This window comes from Notamacropus eugenii, chromosome 5 (genome assembly GCF_028372415.1).
Source record: "Notamacropus eugenii isolate mMacEug1 chromosome 5, mMacEug1.pri_v2, whole genome shotgun sequence".
In the NCBI taxonomy this organism is placed as follows: domain Eukaryota; kingdom Metazoa; phylum Chordata; class Mammalia; order Diprotodontia; family Macropodidae; genus Notamacropus; species Notamacropus eugenii.
The window spans coordinates 311839100-311856282 of record NC_092876.1 but is presented as its reverse complement, the minus strand read 5'-3'; the positions used below and the strand labels follow the sequence as shown (position 1 = coordinate 311856282).

At 36.7% G+C, this 17183-nt stretch overlaps 1 protein-coding gene across 17 annotated transcripts in view; it reads left to right on the top strand.

The window, feature by feature from the left end:
• The window catches only part of CLASP1 (cytoplasmic linker associated protein 1), a 338497-nt gene that overhangs the window by 255255 nt on the left and 66059 nt on the right, over positions 1–17183 (top strand). For all 17 annotated transcript variants that reach the window (XM_072613409.1, XM_072613408.1, XM_072613396.1 and 14 more), the window contains 3 exons: positions 110–273; positions 3781–3859; positions 4169–4312. In XM_072613409.1, the coding sequence (XP_072469510.1) occupies positions 110–273; positions 3781–3859; positions 4169–4312 (387 nt within the window). The remainder of the gene's footprint in view (positions 1–109; positions 274–3780; positions 3860–4168; positions 4313–17183) is intronic.

Below are 17183 nucleotides of genomic sequence, written 5' to 3'. Positions count from 1 at the left end.
TTTGTTGTCTACTCTTTCTAAATATTTTAATTCTTGATGATCTTTCAGTGAATTGGAAGCGGTATTAAGAATGTGAAATGACAAATTTTCAACTGTGTATCCTTTGTAGGTTTTCAGTATGTTCCTGGAGACTCTAGTGGACTTTATAATAATCCATAAAGATGACTTGCAAGACTGGCTTTTTGTTCTTCTGACACAATTACTTAAGAAAATGGGAGCAGATTTACTTGGATCTGTACAAGCAAAGGTTCAAAAGGCTCTGGATGTAACAAGGTAAAAATGTAGCATCTGGAACCATTTCATCTCTCCTTGCTTCTTTTTTGTATCTCCGATAGTTAGCATGATGTTTTATTGACTGGCTGACGAGCATCCTGTGGTTATTTCACAGCTCTTTTTTCAGCTCTTCATTATGGTTTATACCCCTCATCTACTTTTGTCTGTCCTTCATTCAGATCCTAACTTGTTCCATCTACATAACTATGTATCCATCCGATTCCTCTCTTTTTAATTGTCTCACTGCCACTGTTGTTAGTGGTATATGTTTATCTTTGTGGATGTGAATAGAAGATATACATAGTGTTTGTTGCAAGGGTGAGAATCCAGGAAAGAAAAAGAAAGCAATGTGTTGAGTATTAGAAAAATTCCATTTAGGTGTTTTGTCTTCTGTTCCTCAAACCCGAGGCAAGTAAATAAATGATTAGAGTCAGATCCTGTACTCTGCCAAATTACTGTGCTCTTGTTTGCATGTCTTATGCGCCGTGAGGAATATACTAATCAGCCTAGTAGATTATGAACAATATGCTGCAGGTCAGAAAAGAAGAATTAAATATAATCAGTTTGGTTTCTTGGGGGAGATATTGCTTATGTTAGTTATGTATATTACTTTGTAGATTCTACCACAATTTTTTTCTTTAAACATTCATACCCTAGTTCTGCCTTGATCTTTCCAAGATGTGTAAATGGCAGTGAAAATTTCAAACCATGTTATAATATGACCCTCTTTGTTCTTCTTGGGGTGAATGAGTACTTTTAACCATTGCTTCCTCAAATTCACATTTATACATGGTTACCAGTTTTAGCCTTTTTCTCCTAACAACCTTATAATGTAGGTGGTGTAGGTATTTTTATCCCTATTTTATAGTTGAGAAAGCAGAGGTTCAGAGGAGCAAAGTATGACATTGTTGCACCGGAAGTGGCCAAGTTGGATCTTGAACCTTGTTCTCCTAACTCCCAAATCTGTTGTGCTTTCTTCTGTGCCATGCTACCTTGCTTCTTTTGGGGGCCTGATCAGAAATATTTTAAAAATTCTGCTTATACATTATCTTCCAGAACTTGTTGCTTGCTGCAGATGTTTAATTCAACTCTCAGCAAGGTGGGGCTGGAGGAAATAAGGAGGACTAAAAATACCACCACACACTATGGGGAGAATAATCTTGCAGTTGTTGCACCTCTGAATGGCTCACTGGTCAACCTGAAGCAAGTGATGCCATATTCAGCGTTGATTAGGCTTTTATGTTTTCCATGCTTGTAGAATCATTACTGAATATTTGGTTTCTTCTTTTGCAGAATTGGGGGCAGTAGTTTCTGAGGCAAGGATTGCAGAGAGAGAGATGGAATTCCTTTTTCCATCTCTTGTCCACCAAAGCTTAAAAAATGTGTTTCTCTTCAGTTGAAAATAAAACATTATGGTATTTGAAAAAGAAAAATCACAAAAACTATCCCACTTGAGTCAGAAGACCTCAGGACAAGTCAGAACCCTTCTACTTACTTAAAGGCTGACCTAGAATGTCACTTAACTCTTCTAAATCACATTTTCCTCTAGGACAAACTGAGGGGTTAGGTTAAACGATTAGCTTCTGCTCTAATTACAATCATCGTCTTAACTTGCTTCCAAGGGTTGTTGTATGGATATTAATGTGTGTTAAAATACCTTGTAATGATAAAGCAAAATATTTGAAATTATAGGAGCTGACAAGATTACCAAGAGTATAGTTTAAGGATATTCAAGACATTTTTAATCTTTTGCTTTCAATGGACACTGTGTGCACCTTTCAGAAATAGAAGCCAGAGCTTGATATACCACTGGTTTGACCTAAAACAGAGTTACCAGTTTTTTTATACTATGTTATCTTCTGTAAAATTAATTGGCAGTATAGGTCCATAGCTAGTTTATAACTTCTGTGAATGTAATAGAATTGTTAGCAAGTTAATCGTGACCATATATATGTATGTGTATGTGTGTGTATGTGCACACACACAGACATACACACTTTATGATGTAGTGAGACTAAATTTTGTTTGGGACTTGTGAAAACTGATTTCCTTCCTTCCTCATAGCTAGTATACATACTATAAGTAGACTGCAGTATTCTCCCCTTCTTGTCTTGGGTCATCAGTGGAGAAACTAAGGATTGATTTAGTCAATGGTGATTTAACCGCTTTTTTCTTTTAGAGATGGTCTTCAGAGCTTTGAAGATCAAAATAGATGAGGAAAAAGATTGTGTTATTTGTAGCAGTTGTTTTATTTCATCTGCTTTGGAGAGGGCTTTAGTTTTTAAGTGAATTTTTAACAAATTCAATTATTTAGTATCAGTTAATGACTAGAAATTCCTATTTTTAATGCCTTGCCTTTGAAGTTTTATTGGAGGTCCCAACCCTGTCATACAAATGAGAAGAATTAATTTATTTTTTTCAAATTCCTGTGATTTCCTCAGTGTTGATATGCTGTCCATTAGCGCCAGCCACATCCCTATTAACTATGTTAGGGGCCAGTTGTTGTAAATTACCAAACTTCCTATCTTGTAGCAAACCTACTATTGATGAGCTTCTTTGAACTCGGCCACAGTGGTCTTTTGACAGTAATTAGGCAGGAGAGTCAGGTGAAACTGATTAGGTGACTTGGGGCGAGTCATGGCACCTCTCTAGGGCTCACTTTCTTCGTCTGTGAAGCAAAGAGGTTGAATTTCATGACTTCTGAAGCCCTCTTTAGCTTTAACTAGAGAGCTGTGATCTTCACAGATGTGTTCTGAGTTCTTTTGAGCCCCTTCATTGTGCTTTGCTGGAATAATATTCAGGAATTAAGGAGCTTCTCTCAACCCCCAAATGAGGCATTGAAAGATGACTGTAATTCAGTTAGTTAGGCAAGAGGCACAGTGGTTTATCAGAGAGGAAGTGAAGGCACAGGAAAGTCTCTGTCCCTGGAGGTTTAGGTTTCTGGGACGGAATCTGGCAGCAAAGCAGAGAATCTGACTTGACTCAGTGTGGTCAGGCTGGCCAAGCAGTCCATTTCTGGAATGGTTGCACAAAATAAAAACCAATACTTAACTATTGGTTAAGTCCAGGGTCTGTGTCAAGGGGTCAGCCCAGGAACACACAATAAGATGGGATCAGAAGAAAAGACTGGTTCAAGAGGAAATGGTGTATAATTGGGAGACAAGGTGAGATTCCCACATCAGAGGTTGGGTCAGATAAGCAGGGGCTAGAAGATAAACTGAGTAAAATGTGATTGTGGAATAACTTTGACCTCTCCATAGCTCAGGCTCTTCCCTCATCTCTCCTGAGCTGGGTGTGAGATGAGCTAAGTCACCTCTAGGACATTTTCTCACCTATCTCTACCTCCAACTAAGTTTTGCCCAAATGGTGCATGGACATTCTTCAAATAATTTGTGTTTTCCCTATATTTGTTTAGATAGGTTTGCGCTGTATAAGCATATTTCATGGTAGGAAATTCTTATTCTTTATTTTAAAAATAAAACACTATTTTTTTTTGTATCTGTCTAGGGATTCCTTTCCATTTGATCAGCAGTTTAACATTTTGATGAGATTCATTGTGGATCAGACACAAACGCCAAACCTTAAGGTCAGTTACTGTGTTTGTTATAAAATACATAAGTATTTGGCCTTTATACCTAAGTTCTACACAAGAACCGTGTATGTTTGTACACTAATAAATTTATTGTTCAGTATTTTGGGGTAGGATATATCAACAAAAATATCAGTAAAGCCAAATGACCTTATGTTTAGAAATAAAGGACCCTTTTCATCATTCCTTGTTTGACCAATACTTTTTAAAATCTCTTTAGATGTTATCACAAAATATGACAAGCAAAAAATCTTACTGTGAGTTCCAGATTGTACACTTAGGGTTTGCATCAATTTAATTTTGCAGGTCAAGGTTGCAATTCTGAAATACATTGAGTCTCTGGCCAGGCAGATGGATCCAACAGACTTTGTAAACTCTAGTGAGACAAGGCTTGCTGTTTCAAGAATTATAACCTGGACAACAGAACCAAAGAGTTCAGATGTGAGAAAGGTATGTTTAAAAAGCTGAAGTCTGTATATGGAGATGTCAGATTCTCCACAGGGATGTGTTAAAAAATAATCATTCAGTGAATGGGCACTACTGTTTCTTAAAAATCTGTTGACGCCCAAAGTACTGGTTGAACTTCCATCTTTGTTCAGTAGCTGTCTATTATTCTCTCAAATATCTACTTCCACTCTTGCCACATAAGGTTGTTCATTGTTAGTGTATAGTGAAACAAAGAACCTTGCAGCCAGTATAAGAAAGAAATCAAACAATTGCTTCCTAACACACAGAATTTGTGTGTGTGTATGTGTGTGTGTGTGTCTTTTTATTTCAGTTTTGTTTCCTATATTTTTGAAAGTAGTATTCTAATAATTTGGTCTCCGGTATCTGACAGTAAAACATACTGGTTAGTTTTATAGTAGAATGTTTAAATTATCCAAAGAAGGAAAATTTCTTATTATTTCTCATTCTTAAAACACATCAAAACTTATGATAATGTTTTAATTTTGTAGCTGAGTACTTTAGTCCCTGTGGTTACAAATTAGATTTGTTTGTTTGGGTTGTGGGGTTATTTTGTAGGTCAAGAGAAATGGTTTTTTACCTATCAAGTGGAAAATTTTCATCTGGACACTCTATTTAAGTGTAGCCTTTTCACATATAACCTGAAGTCTTTTGCTTTGTATCAAAGTGGGCTTCCTGTGGCAAAGATCAGTTGAACTCCACTGCTTTGCAAGCTTCATGTTGATAGAACTGGCTTAGAGGTTTTTGAGCATAATCAAGAATTCTCTGCATTAATCCTCTGTATGTACAGTTGACATCACATCCAGGTAACTTAACTTTCAAATGAATTTGCCACAAAAAGAGAAAACTGGTTAAATTGTGACTTGTGAATGCATACCTGAACAGATATGTCATTTCAGGATTAGATTTGTGAAGGGCTCCAAAATAGCACAGCACTTTACAAATTGAAAGCTTTCATTTGCATTTCAGAAGTGATGAGTTTTGCTTTGGGACTTGGGTATTTTGGTCCTAAGACTCCTTAGAAGTTAAAGAGCGTCTCACACATTCCTAGATGGAAGAATTGGACAATAAATGATAGTGCCAGAGTTTAAGGAGCTTAATGTCCTACAAAACCTCAAAAAAAGTCCATGTTGTAGCATTAGACTCCAAGATCACATCAAAGGCTGAATTAGCCATTTTACTTAAGATCAGGACTAACTCAAGGCAAAGTAGTTGAAGGTGCTCCCATCCCCTTTATGTTTGCCCCTATTTGGGATGTTCCCATTTTCCTAGGTGTGTAGGTATACTAGAATTTTGCACAGAACCTTACTACTACTTGTTTATGGGGTGTAGATTTTAAACGTTTCTGTCTTTATCTCATTTTGGCTTGTATTTACATGTAGATTGTCCACATTTGAAGATAACATGATAGTCTAGGCTTGGTGTGGCATAAGTCAAAATTGCCTCACTCTTTAATGGAGAACTGCTTTGTGACTTATTTTTTAATCTGAATGTGTTGTCCAGTCAAACTCAGAATTATAATTTGAATTAGATGAAGGGACTATATATCCATCATGTAAGTATTATTTTCCAGTGCCTTGATTCATTTAGTATTATCCAGAAAAATGTATTAATAGTCACAGTAGACATTTATGTAGCTGTTTACGGTTTATAAAACATTTGACATAGATTTTTCCCATTTGTCCCTTGAAACAACCTTATGTTGTATAGTAGTTCAAATGAAGAAGTTTAAAGCTTAAATGACTTAACATAAGTTTGAGAAGTAGGATTCAAACCGAGGTTTTTCCTGCATATCCATATTTTATTATTATACAAATTATGGCTGAATTTTTTTAAAAAAATACTCTTAAGTTAGTGTCATACTATTTTAGACATAATGCAATTTGTTATGTGAGAACTTTCAATTTTTAAATTTACTCTGGGCATAGCAGATGGATTTGTTTAGATTCCTTCATTACAAGGGAATCCTTATTTGTCAGGCTTGTATGGTGATTAAAAATTACCATGATAGGAAATTTGAAACTAGTCATTGGTGAATAATAAATCAGGATAACTTGAGTTTTAATCATGGTAGTACCACTAATCTCCCCCCACTCCCTATCCCCTTAGCTTTTTATTTCTTTCTGAATTTAGAAGACTTTGCTACCCTTCTACCCACTTAAACCCATTCCCAATAAAAGTAGGGTTCGAGAACTACTAGTCCTCTTCTCCCATCCAATTCCTCTGTTCAGTTCTTCCTCTTGGACCTCATTTGTATAAAACAATTACTCTTTTCATCTGTTCCTAAATGGTTTTACTTTTTAAAATCATATTATACTCAGATCTACCCCAATCTTTCTTACGAACTATTCAATTACTAATAAGAATCTTAGGTATGTGTTTTATATTTCTTTGTATAAAAGGTAAGCAGTCAGTCTTTATTGAGTCCCTTGTAATTAGTGTTTGATATATACCTTACATTTCTCTCTACTTATATGTCAATTCTTCTATTAAATTAAGTTTTTTTAAAACAAAATACTCAGCTACAAAATTAAAACAAAATCCAAAACAAAATTACAATTTATGAAATGTTTATTTTCTTTTTTCTTTTTCTTTTTTCCCTTTTTTATATTAAATTATTTTATTTGTTTTCAGTGTGCTACAGTCCCTTCCATATATCTCAGTTTTTTTCCCTCCCTCCCCCTTCTTCCCCACTTGCCTCCCTGAGACAACATACAGTTTTATATAGGTTTTACAAATACATTCCTATTAAATACATTTTCACCTTAGTCATCTGGCATAGAAGAATTAAAATGAATGGGAGAAATCATAAAACAAAACATAATACAAAAGAAAATGGTCCACTTCATTCTGCGATTGAATTCCATAATTCTTTCTCTGGATGTGTGGAAGGCATTTTGCCTGAAGAGTCCGTTGAAAATTTTTGAAGTCCTTGCCTTGCAATGAAGTTCTGAGTCTACCAGAAAAATTCCTCACATACTGTGGTTGTTGCTGTGTACATAGTATTCCTGGTTCTGGTCGTTTTGCTCAGTGTCAGTACATATAAGTCTTTCCAGGCCTCTCTGAAGTCTTCCTTTTCATCATTTTTTATAGCACAACAGTATTCCATTACATTCGTATGCCACAGTTTATTCAGTCATTCCCCAATTGATGAGCATCCCCTTGATTTCCAGGTTTTGGCCACCACAAAGAGAGCTGCTATAAATATTTTTGTATATGTGGGACCCTTTCCCATTTTTATGATCTTTTTGGGATACGGTGCTAGAAGTGATATTGCTGGGTCAAAGGGCATGCACATTTTTTCTAAATTGCTCTCCAGAATGATTGGATCAGCTCACAGCTCCACCAACAATGAATTAGTGTTCCAATTCTTCCACATCTTCTCCAACATTTATCATCTTCCTGTTTTGTCATGTTAGCCCATCTGATAGGTGTGATGTGGAACCTCAGAGTTGTTTTGATTTGCATCTCTCTAATCAGTAGTGATTTAGAACATTTTTTCATATGACTATAGCTAGCTTTAATTTCTTCCTCTAAAAACTGCCTGTTCATATCCTTTGACCATTTATCAATTGGGGAATAACTTGTATTCTTGTACATTTGATTCAGTTCTCTATATATTTTAGAAATGAAGTCTTTATCACAGGCACTATTTGCAAAAATTCTTTCCCAGTTTACTGCTTCCCTCCTAATCTTGGTTGCATTGGGTTTGTTTGTGCAAAAACTTTTCAATTTAATGTAATTAGAATTATCCATTTTGCTCTTCATAATGGTTTCTATCTCTTGTTTAGTCAAAAATTTCTCCATTTTCCAGAAATCTGTTAAATAACACTATTCCTTGCTCCATTAATTTGTTTATTGTATCAGTCTCTATACCTAGATTGTGTACCCATTTGGACTTTATTCTTGTGTAAGGTGTCAGGCATTGGTCTATGCCCAGTTTCTGCCACGCTGTTATCTAGTTTTCCCAGCAATTTTTGTCAAACAGTTAGTTCTTATCCCAGAAGCTGGGGTCCTTGGGTTTGTCAAACAGTAGATTGCTCTATTCATTGACTGTTGTGTCTTGAGTACCTAGCCTATTCCACTGATTTACTCCTCTGTTTCATAGCCAGTATCAAATGGTTTTGATAATAAATGTCCATTTTCTTTAGGATTATGCTTATCTTTGCTGGCTATGGTATTTTCAGCCACAAACCCAGTTCTTTTGCTCTTTGATACATAGTTTCCAAGACTTGCAGGTTTTTAGTGTAGCCACTGCTAGGTCTTGTATGATTCTAATTGTGGCACCACTATATTTAAATTGTTTTTTTTTCTTATTGCTTGCAATACTTTATCCTAGAGCAGGGGGTTTCAGAATTTGTCTGTTATATTCCTGTTAGTTTTCCTCATAGAATCTTTCAGGTGGTGATTGGTAGATTTTTTTTTTTCTATTTCTACTTTACCTTCTTTTTCTAATGCTTCAGGATAGTTTTCTTTAATTATTTCTTATATTATTGTGTCAAGATTGTTTTTATGATCATAGCTTCCAGGTAGTCCAATTATTCTTGTTTTCTCTTCTTGATCTGCTCTTGAGATCATTTTCCAGATCAGTTGTTTTCCGTATATTTCACATTCTCTTCTATTTTTTCATTCTTTATATTTTGTCTTATTATTTCTTGGTCTCTTTTTACTGCACTGGCTTCCCCTTGTCCAGTTCTGATTTTCAGGGAATTGTTTTCTTTCTTAAGATTCTGGATCTCCTTTTCTGGTTGGTTGACTTTCTTTTCATAATCTTCTTGTTTTTCTTGAATTCTTATTTTTTTAAAATTTTTTCTCAAGCCCTCTCATTTGATTTTTAAAATCTTTTTTAAAAGTTTAAAAAAAATTTTTCCTCATATAGATTTGTTTTCAGTTTTCAACATTCACTTCCACAAAATTTTTAATTTCAGATTTTCTCCCTGTCTCCCCTCTATCCCTACCCAGGACAGCATGTATTCTGATTGCCCTTTCCTCCCATCTGCCCTCCCTTCTGTCACCCCTCCCCTTTTATCCCTTTGCCTTCTGTTTTCTTGTAGGGTAAGATAGATTTCTATACCCCATTGTTTATATATTTTATTTTCTAGTTGCATGTTACAACAACCTCTGACGTTCATTTTTAAAGCTTTGAGTTCTACATTCTCTCCCTTTCCCTCTCCCCACTCACTCTCATTGAGAAGGTAAGCAGTTCGATAAAGGTCATACATGTGTGGTCATGCAAAACACCTCCTTAACAGTGATGATGTGAAAGACTAACTATATTTCTTTCTATGCTGTTCAACCTTCCATGTATTCTATTCTCTCTTTTGACCTGTTCCTCTATAAAAGTGTTTGCTTCCAATTACCCCTTCCCCCAATCTGCTGTCCTTCCTCTCTTATCCCCTTTCCCCCCTGCTTTCCTGTAGGGTAAGATAAATTTTCATACCCAATTGTGTGTGTATATGTTATTCCCTCCTGAACCCAAATCTGATAAAAAGAAGGTTCACTTATTCCCTCTCATCCTCCCTTTCCTCTCCTCCATTATAGAAGCTTTTTCTTGCTTCTTTGATGTGAGATAATTTACTACATTCTACCTCTCCTCCTAGTACATTCCTCTCAACCTTAATTTTCTTTTTAGATATTATCCATTCATATTCCGCTCACTCCCCCCATAGATGTTTATAAACACACGTACATACATATGCATATATGTACCTATATATATTCCCTCCAACTGTCCTAATACTGAGAAGGTCTCATGAGTTACAAATATAATCCTTCCATGTAGGAATGTGGACACTTCACCTTTAATAAGTTCTTTATGGTTTCTCTTTGCTATTTACCTTTTCATGCTTTTCTTGATTCTTGTATTTGAAAGTCATATTTTCTATTCAGCTGTGGTCTTTTTGACAAGAATACTTGGAAATCCTCTATTTCATTGAAGTTCCATTTTTTCCCCTGAGGTATTATATAGTCAGTTTTGCTGGGCAAGTGATTCTTGGTTTTAATCCTAGATTCTTTGATCTTTGAAATATAATATTCCAAGCCCTTCTATCCTTTAGAGTAGAAGCAGCTAAGTTCTGTGTAATCCTGATTGTGTTTCCATAAAACTTGAATTGTTTCTTTCTGGCTGCTTGTCATATTTTCTCTTTGATCTGGGAACTCTGGAATTGGTGGATTCTTTCTATTTCTTTTTTTACTCTCTGGTTCTAGAATTATCAGGGCAGTTTTCCTTGATAATTTCTTGAAAGATGATGTCTAGACTGTTTTTTGAGTATGACTTTCAGGTAATCCATAATTTCTAAATTATCTCTCCTGGATCCATTTTCCAGGTCAGTTGTTTTTCCAGTGAGATACTTCACATTGTCTTCTATTTTTTCATTCTTTTGGTTTAATTTTATAATTTTTTGATTTCTCATAAAGTCATGAGCTTCCATTTGCTCCATTCCAATTTTTAAAGAATTATTTTCTTCAGTGAGATTTTGGACCTCCTTTTCTGTTTGGCCCATTCTGCTTTTTAAGACATTCTTCTCCTCGTTGGCTTTTTGGATCTCTTTTGCCATTTGAGTTAGTCTAACTTTAAAGGTGTTATTTTCTTCAGCATTTTTTGGGTCTCCTTTAGCAAGCTGTTGACTTGTTTTTCATGATTTTCTTGCATCACTCTCATTTCTCTTCCCAAATTTTCCTCTACTTCTTTGATTTGATTTTCAAAATCCTTTTTGAGCTCTTCCGTGGCCTGAGACCATTGCATATTTTTTTTAGAGGCTTTGAATGCAGGAGCTTTGACTTTGTTATCTTTTGGCTGTATGTTTTGATCTTCCTTGTCACCAATGACACAGGACAATACCTCTTCACTGAGAAAGTAAGAATCTGTAGTCTGTTTTCCCTTTTGCTCATCTGTAGTCTGTTTTCCCTTTTGCTCATCTTCCCAGCCAGTTACTTGACTTTTGAGCTTTGACTCAGTGAACGACTCCAGAAGCAACCTCTGCTTCAGCAGTGGCTCCAGCCACGTTGGGGCTGGGGCAGGGGCAGGGACAGGACTATGCCCCCCTCTCAACCAGGTGAGAAACCCTTCCCACTGACCTTGCAAGCTGACTATGATGGTTGTGGTTTGAGAAGTCAGGAATGCACAGCAGCCCAGAGATTTAGTCCTGTAAGGCCTGTGTTTTCACTGTATCCCCCGTTGGCGTGGCCTGCATCAAACTGTGCTCCATTCCCAGCCTGGTGCAGTAGATCCTTCCCATGTATCTTCCAGATTGTCTTGGGCTAGAAATTTGCTTCAATCTGTCATTTAGTGGCTTCTGCTCCTCTGGAATTTGTTTAGAGTCACTTTTACAGAATTTTTGAGGGATTTGCAGGGAGAGCTGTAGCAGGTTACTGCTTCTACTGCACCATCATGGCCCAAAATCTTTTGAAAGTTCTTCTATGAATTCTTTTTGGACAAGTGACCTTTGAGGTAGGAGAGGCTTTTTTTGCTTTAGTATTCTCCTCTGATGATAAACCCAGGTCTTCTCTGTTCTTATAGTAATTTTCTATGGTTGGATTCTTTGTCCTTTGCCTGCTCTTTTTTTTTTTTTCTTTTTCCCAATTTTTAGCAGTTTATTTTTTTGTAATCACTTCTAGTCCTGGGGTATAGGAGAGGGTGCCTCTGGCCTCAAATTCACCTTCAGTTCTCCTCTCTAGCTTGAAATTGATACCAAGTATTCTGCCCTCCTGTAAGTACCCACAGCCAGCAGAGTCCCTGCCCCACTGCTTCTGCACTCACCTGGTGTGCTGGTTCCTTCTTACCCAAGGTGGCATGTGGACACCACACCTGGGGCTAGGGTTTATCAGCAAATGTTCCTTCAGTCTTCCCCAGCTCAGATACTTAGCTCCACACTTTGTCTAGGAGGTGAAAGTTCCTGTGGAGGGGGCTGAGGTCAACTCCCAACCCTGCTAGCCGAGGGCTCACTGCTTGTTGTTTCTACTGAACTGGCCTCGAGATGTTTACTCTTCACAAAGATCAAACCTTGGTCCTGGAATTTCTCTTCTAATCTTCTGTGATTGTCCCTGGAGGCCCACTATTCTGCCCCAATTCTTGTTTATTTTTAGCCTGCTCTCTGTTCACCCTGAGGCACAATTTTGTCTTGTTTGTCTTGTTTTGTCTTGGCGAACTTGGAATTTTTTGATCCACTCTGCCATTCTCCCATAATCCTCTCACTAAGCCAGTTTTTAAAATAGTATAGATGAAATATAACTAGGTTGGCTTGCATCCCATGCAGTCATTACATTCATTTTGAGAGCCAAATACCAATAACTTTTGAATTTTCTACTATTTTATGTAATCAATACCATCATTCAGTTAGTGGGAGTCATCTGGAATTGGTTAATAAACTGTGGTTACCTTAAGCTATTTATTTAAAATAGCTGTTCTCTAACTCCCCTAGCACTGGGGTAGACACAAAAACTAGGGGAGATCCAGTGCACATAAAACAGAACAATATAGGGTAGCTAGCATTGAAGTCAGAGGTTAGAACCTATGGCTTAGCTGTAAGTGTTGCAGGTGTTTTTAGAAGACAGTCAGTTGTGGGCCTTCAAGGACAGATAGGAAGGAAATCCTCTTCTTTTCCTTTCCTTCTAATAGGTGATTAGAAAAACCTTCAGTGGACAGAAAGTCTATTGATGTTTGAAAGTCATTCAAATATAAAATTAAAGGTTACTTACAGCCTTATCTGCAGTATTCTACTTGTGTATTTGATCCTACTAAATGCCTACATACATTGTTTGGATGTTTTGCTTTGTGTCCATAAGAAGTTTCAAAAAAAAACTTTGATCAATTTTAATTACACCATTAGGTGCAATAAATAGTGAAATTCAGTTCAAATTATCAAACATTTATTAAGTGACTCGTTTTACACAGGGAACTGAGGATACAAAGGTGCACAATCCCTGCCTTACACAAACAAGTATCATATGCTATAGGACATGAATAAAGGGGAAGTAGGGCTTTAGACCAGAAGTGTCAAAGATCACTATTGGCCAGTACCAGATTAAGATATATTGGGAAAATGTTTAACAAAGTAAAAGTACGACATAGATAATATTAATTCGTTATTTTTCTAAGTCAATATGCTGCTACAGAGATCTATTTTGAGTTTGACACCATTGGTCTAGACAATATACAGTATAAGAAACATGAGTGAGAAGTCACATTCATTGTGGGATCAAAAATATATAGAGAAGTTGGGACCCCAAAATCAAAGAATTCAGATAACAGAATTTGAGACTACCTAGTTAAGTCATCAAGTATTTAATAAGTGGCAGTTACATGCCATATACTATATTAAATACTAGGGCTACAAGAAAAGGCAAAAAGAGTTCCTGCTCTTAAGGAGCTCACAGTCAATGGAAGAAACAACATACATGAAACTATAAACAAGATATAAACAGGATAAATTAGAAATAATCTCAGTAGTATGACACTAACATTAAGTGGAATCTGGAAAGGCTTCTTGTAGAAAATGAATTTTAACTGACATTTCAAGGAAACCAGGAGTCAGAGAAGAGGAGGAAGAGCATTCTAGTCATAGAGGATGGCTGATCAGGAGGGGACCATCTTGTATAAGGAACAACAAAGAGGCCAGTGTCATTTGATTCTAGAGCATGTGGAGAAGTATAGTAAGATCAGAAATGTTGGAAGGGACCAAGTTATGGAAGGCTTTGAATGCCAAATGGGATTTTATATTTGATCACAGAAGTAATCAAGTTACTAGAGTTAATAAGCTCCAGTTTATTATTGAAGGGGAGAGGGTGTATGACGTGGTTAAACCTACACTTTTGGAAGAGTGGAGAATGACTTGGACTGGGGGAGAGCCTTATGGCAGAGACCAACCACAATAGTATGGTAGTAGTCTAGGTGTGAGATGATGAGGGCCTGCCCCAGGATAGTGGCTTGTCAGAAGAGAGGAGGGAATGTCTATGAGAGATGTTATGAAAGTAGAAACACCAGGATTTAACCACTGATTGGATATGGGGGTAAAGGAACGAGGGAGTGTGGGGTCAAAGATAAGACCTAGCTTGTGAGCCTGTATGACTGGGAGGACAGTGGTATTCTTGAGAGCAATGGGAAATTAGGAAAAGGTGCTTTGGGGAAAACAATAATGAGTTCATGTTTGAACGTGTGAAAAATGTCTCTCCATTTCTACGTGTCCAGTAGGCAGTTGGAGATGTTAGGAGAGAGGTTAGGGCTGGATCATCATCTTCATAGAGATTGATAATTAGATCCATAAGAGTTGATGAGATCATCAAGGAAAAAGTTTAGAGAAGAAAAAGAGGGCCCAGGGCAGAACTTCGGGTGATAACCCACATTAGGTCAGGACCTAAATAAAGAGACCATCAAAGGAGCCTGAGTAGAAGGAGAACTAGGAGAGAGTAGTATCCCAAAAATTGAGAGAGAAGAAAATATCAGGGAGATGAGATCAGCAGCATCAAAAGCTGAGAGATGTCAGGAAGGCTAAGGATTGAGGAAAGGCCGTTAGATCTGATCATTGGTAACTTTGAAGAGTCAGAGACTTATTTTACAGATTAGAAAAAAGGCCAAGATCGGCCACAATCACACATCTGATCACTGGCAGGATTAGGAATGAGCTCCCTGGACTCCAAGTCCCAAACTTTCCACTCTGCTGTGCTGCCTTCCATTCAGAGCTATCACCTGAGGCTCCAGATTGCAGCGTCCTGGTGTGATCTCATGTAGTCATAGAAGCCAAAAGTGTTTTCTTCCACTTTGTATTTCTCTGAATGCTTTTGCCCTTTCTGTTACACCTGTCATATTCTGCACAATATCATGTATACACATTTATTGACCATAGTAAATTAAAACTTCATTGAGGACTTGGACTGCTTCTTTGTATCTTCATCTTCTCAGTTTCTAATTCAGTATGCTCTTTTCATTTGGATTTTTGTTTATTTATTTGGTCCAGGCCTGTGATTTTATCTGTATAAAGAACTGTGTAGGTAGAATCTCTCCACTGCCAAGCAACAGCTCATCTCTAATTAATAATCCCTGAAAATTGTCTGAGATACTAAGAATTTAAGTGATTTGCCTCTGAATTGCCAGCTGGTATGTATCAGATGTCAGACTTGAACCCAGATGTTCCTTACCACAAGATTCTCTAACCATTCCTCCACACTGCCTGTCATATGTGATATGCTGTTCAAGTCCTTGGCTCTTATTAATGTTTAGGGGAGCAACTTTAGCAGCTGCCTCATTTCACTTCCTTCTCAATTCAGATACCTTTTCTACAATGTCTCTGATAAGGTGATAATGTAAGGTTTTTCATAGCAAGGACTGTTTTTCATTTTATCTTTGTATTCTCAGTGCCTACCACAATGCTTTACACATACTGGTCACTTAATAAATGATTATTGAGTCATTTGTTGATTGAAATTAGTCATACATTCTGTGCTGCCTTAGCTAGTGAGTCAGCAAGTTGTGGGTTTGAGGTTTGGCTCTGCTGCTTAGTTTCTGTATCATCTTGGGTAAGTGATGGAGCCTCTCTGGTCCATTTTCCTCATCCATAACGTGAAAAAGTTAGGACAGATAACTTTCTAAGGTCTCTTTCAACTCTTCAGTCAAGTATCTAATAGATTAAAAAAAAAAATTCTCTAGATCCTCTGATGTCCTTTGATCTTCCTGCTTCACTTTCTTTAATGGAACCAAATTTCTGTTAGATTTTTTAAAAAGTAGTCATACTATACCAGCCTATACTGAAGTTATTAACTAATCTTTTCTCCTTAATTATTCACTCCTTGAGGGCAAGATCCATTCTTAATCACCTCTGTAGGTCTAGAGTGTTGCCTTATGCATAGTTAGTGCTTAATAGTGTTGAGCTGAATCTTATCTATTCTTGTGTTATACTTTATTGTTGTATTTAACTTCCTTGAGTCCATCATCCTAGTGTGTTAGAAATATCTTTGTGTATTAATCCTGTCATTTATCATTTTAGCCATCCTTACTACTTTGTGTCAGATACAAATTTGATAAGCCTGTTATCTTTGCCTTCCTTTCCTCCAGCTTGACATATTTTCATTAATTCACGTTCTTTGGGCATAATTGTCTGTCTAGTTATTTGTTGATCTCTCTTATCTGTCACAAACTTTTCTGTCCTGTCCAAAAGAATATGTTGGGAATGCTTGTTAAATGCCTTACTACAATTTTATTAGACTATGTCTGAGCTATTTTTCATTTTATCAGTGAGCTGCCTCAGTCTTCTTTCCAAAATAGCATTTATTCTGCATTCTTATTACTTGTGGCCTGTGGCGTCAATAATGTAAATGCCATTTTAGATTAGGATTTGGGAGATTGTGATTTTTCTTTTTTTTTTTTTTTTTGACAAAACGTGCAAGTTATGGTTCTTCTTGTTATTATTAAATCTGATTTGCTTTCCTTGAACATGTACTGACTCAGTGGTAGGAGGAAACGGCTAGGTGAGGATGGTATTTTGAAATTTAAGAATCACAATGGCAAATTGTTCTGTGGGTGATCAAGAATCAGCTAAATCATAGAAAGGAACACCTTGTACTTGTCTGTCATTGCTGTACTTTCTGTGGGGAATACTGACCCACCAGGAAGAATGTACAACACGTGAAATTGGACCGGCAAATTATCAGATGTCTCAAGGACATTGATAGTGATAAAACAAAAGTGGTCAAATGTTTTAAGTCAAATCTGAAAAGATTAACTGGTTCATTTTTGGTACGTATTGTTGTTGCACAATATCTTTTGTTGCACAATAGCTTTCCTGGTATCCCATTTGTATGACTTTGATGTCTAAAAGACCTTTTTGTTTTTCTTGGTACACTGGAAAGAGCAGAGAACCTAAGT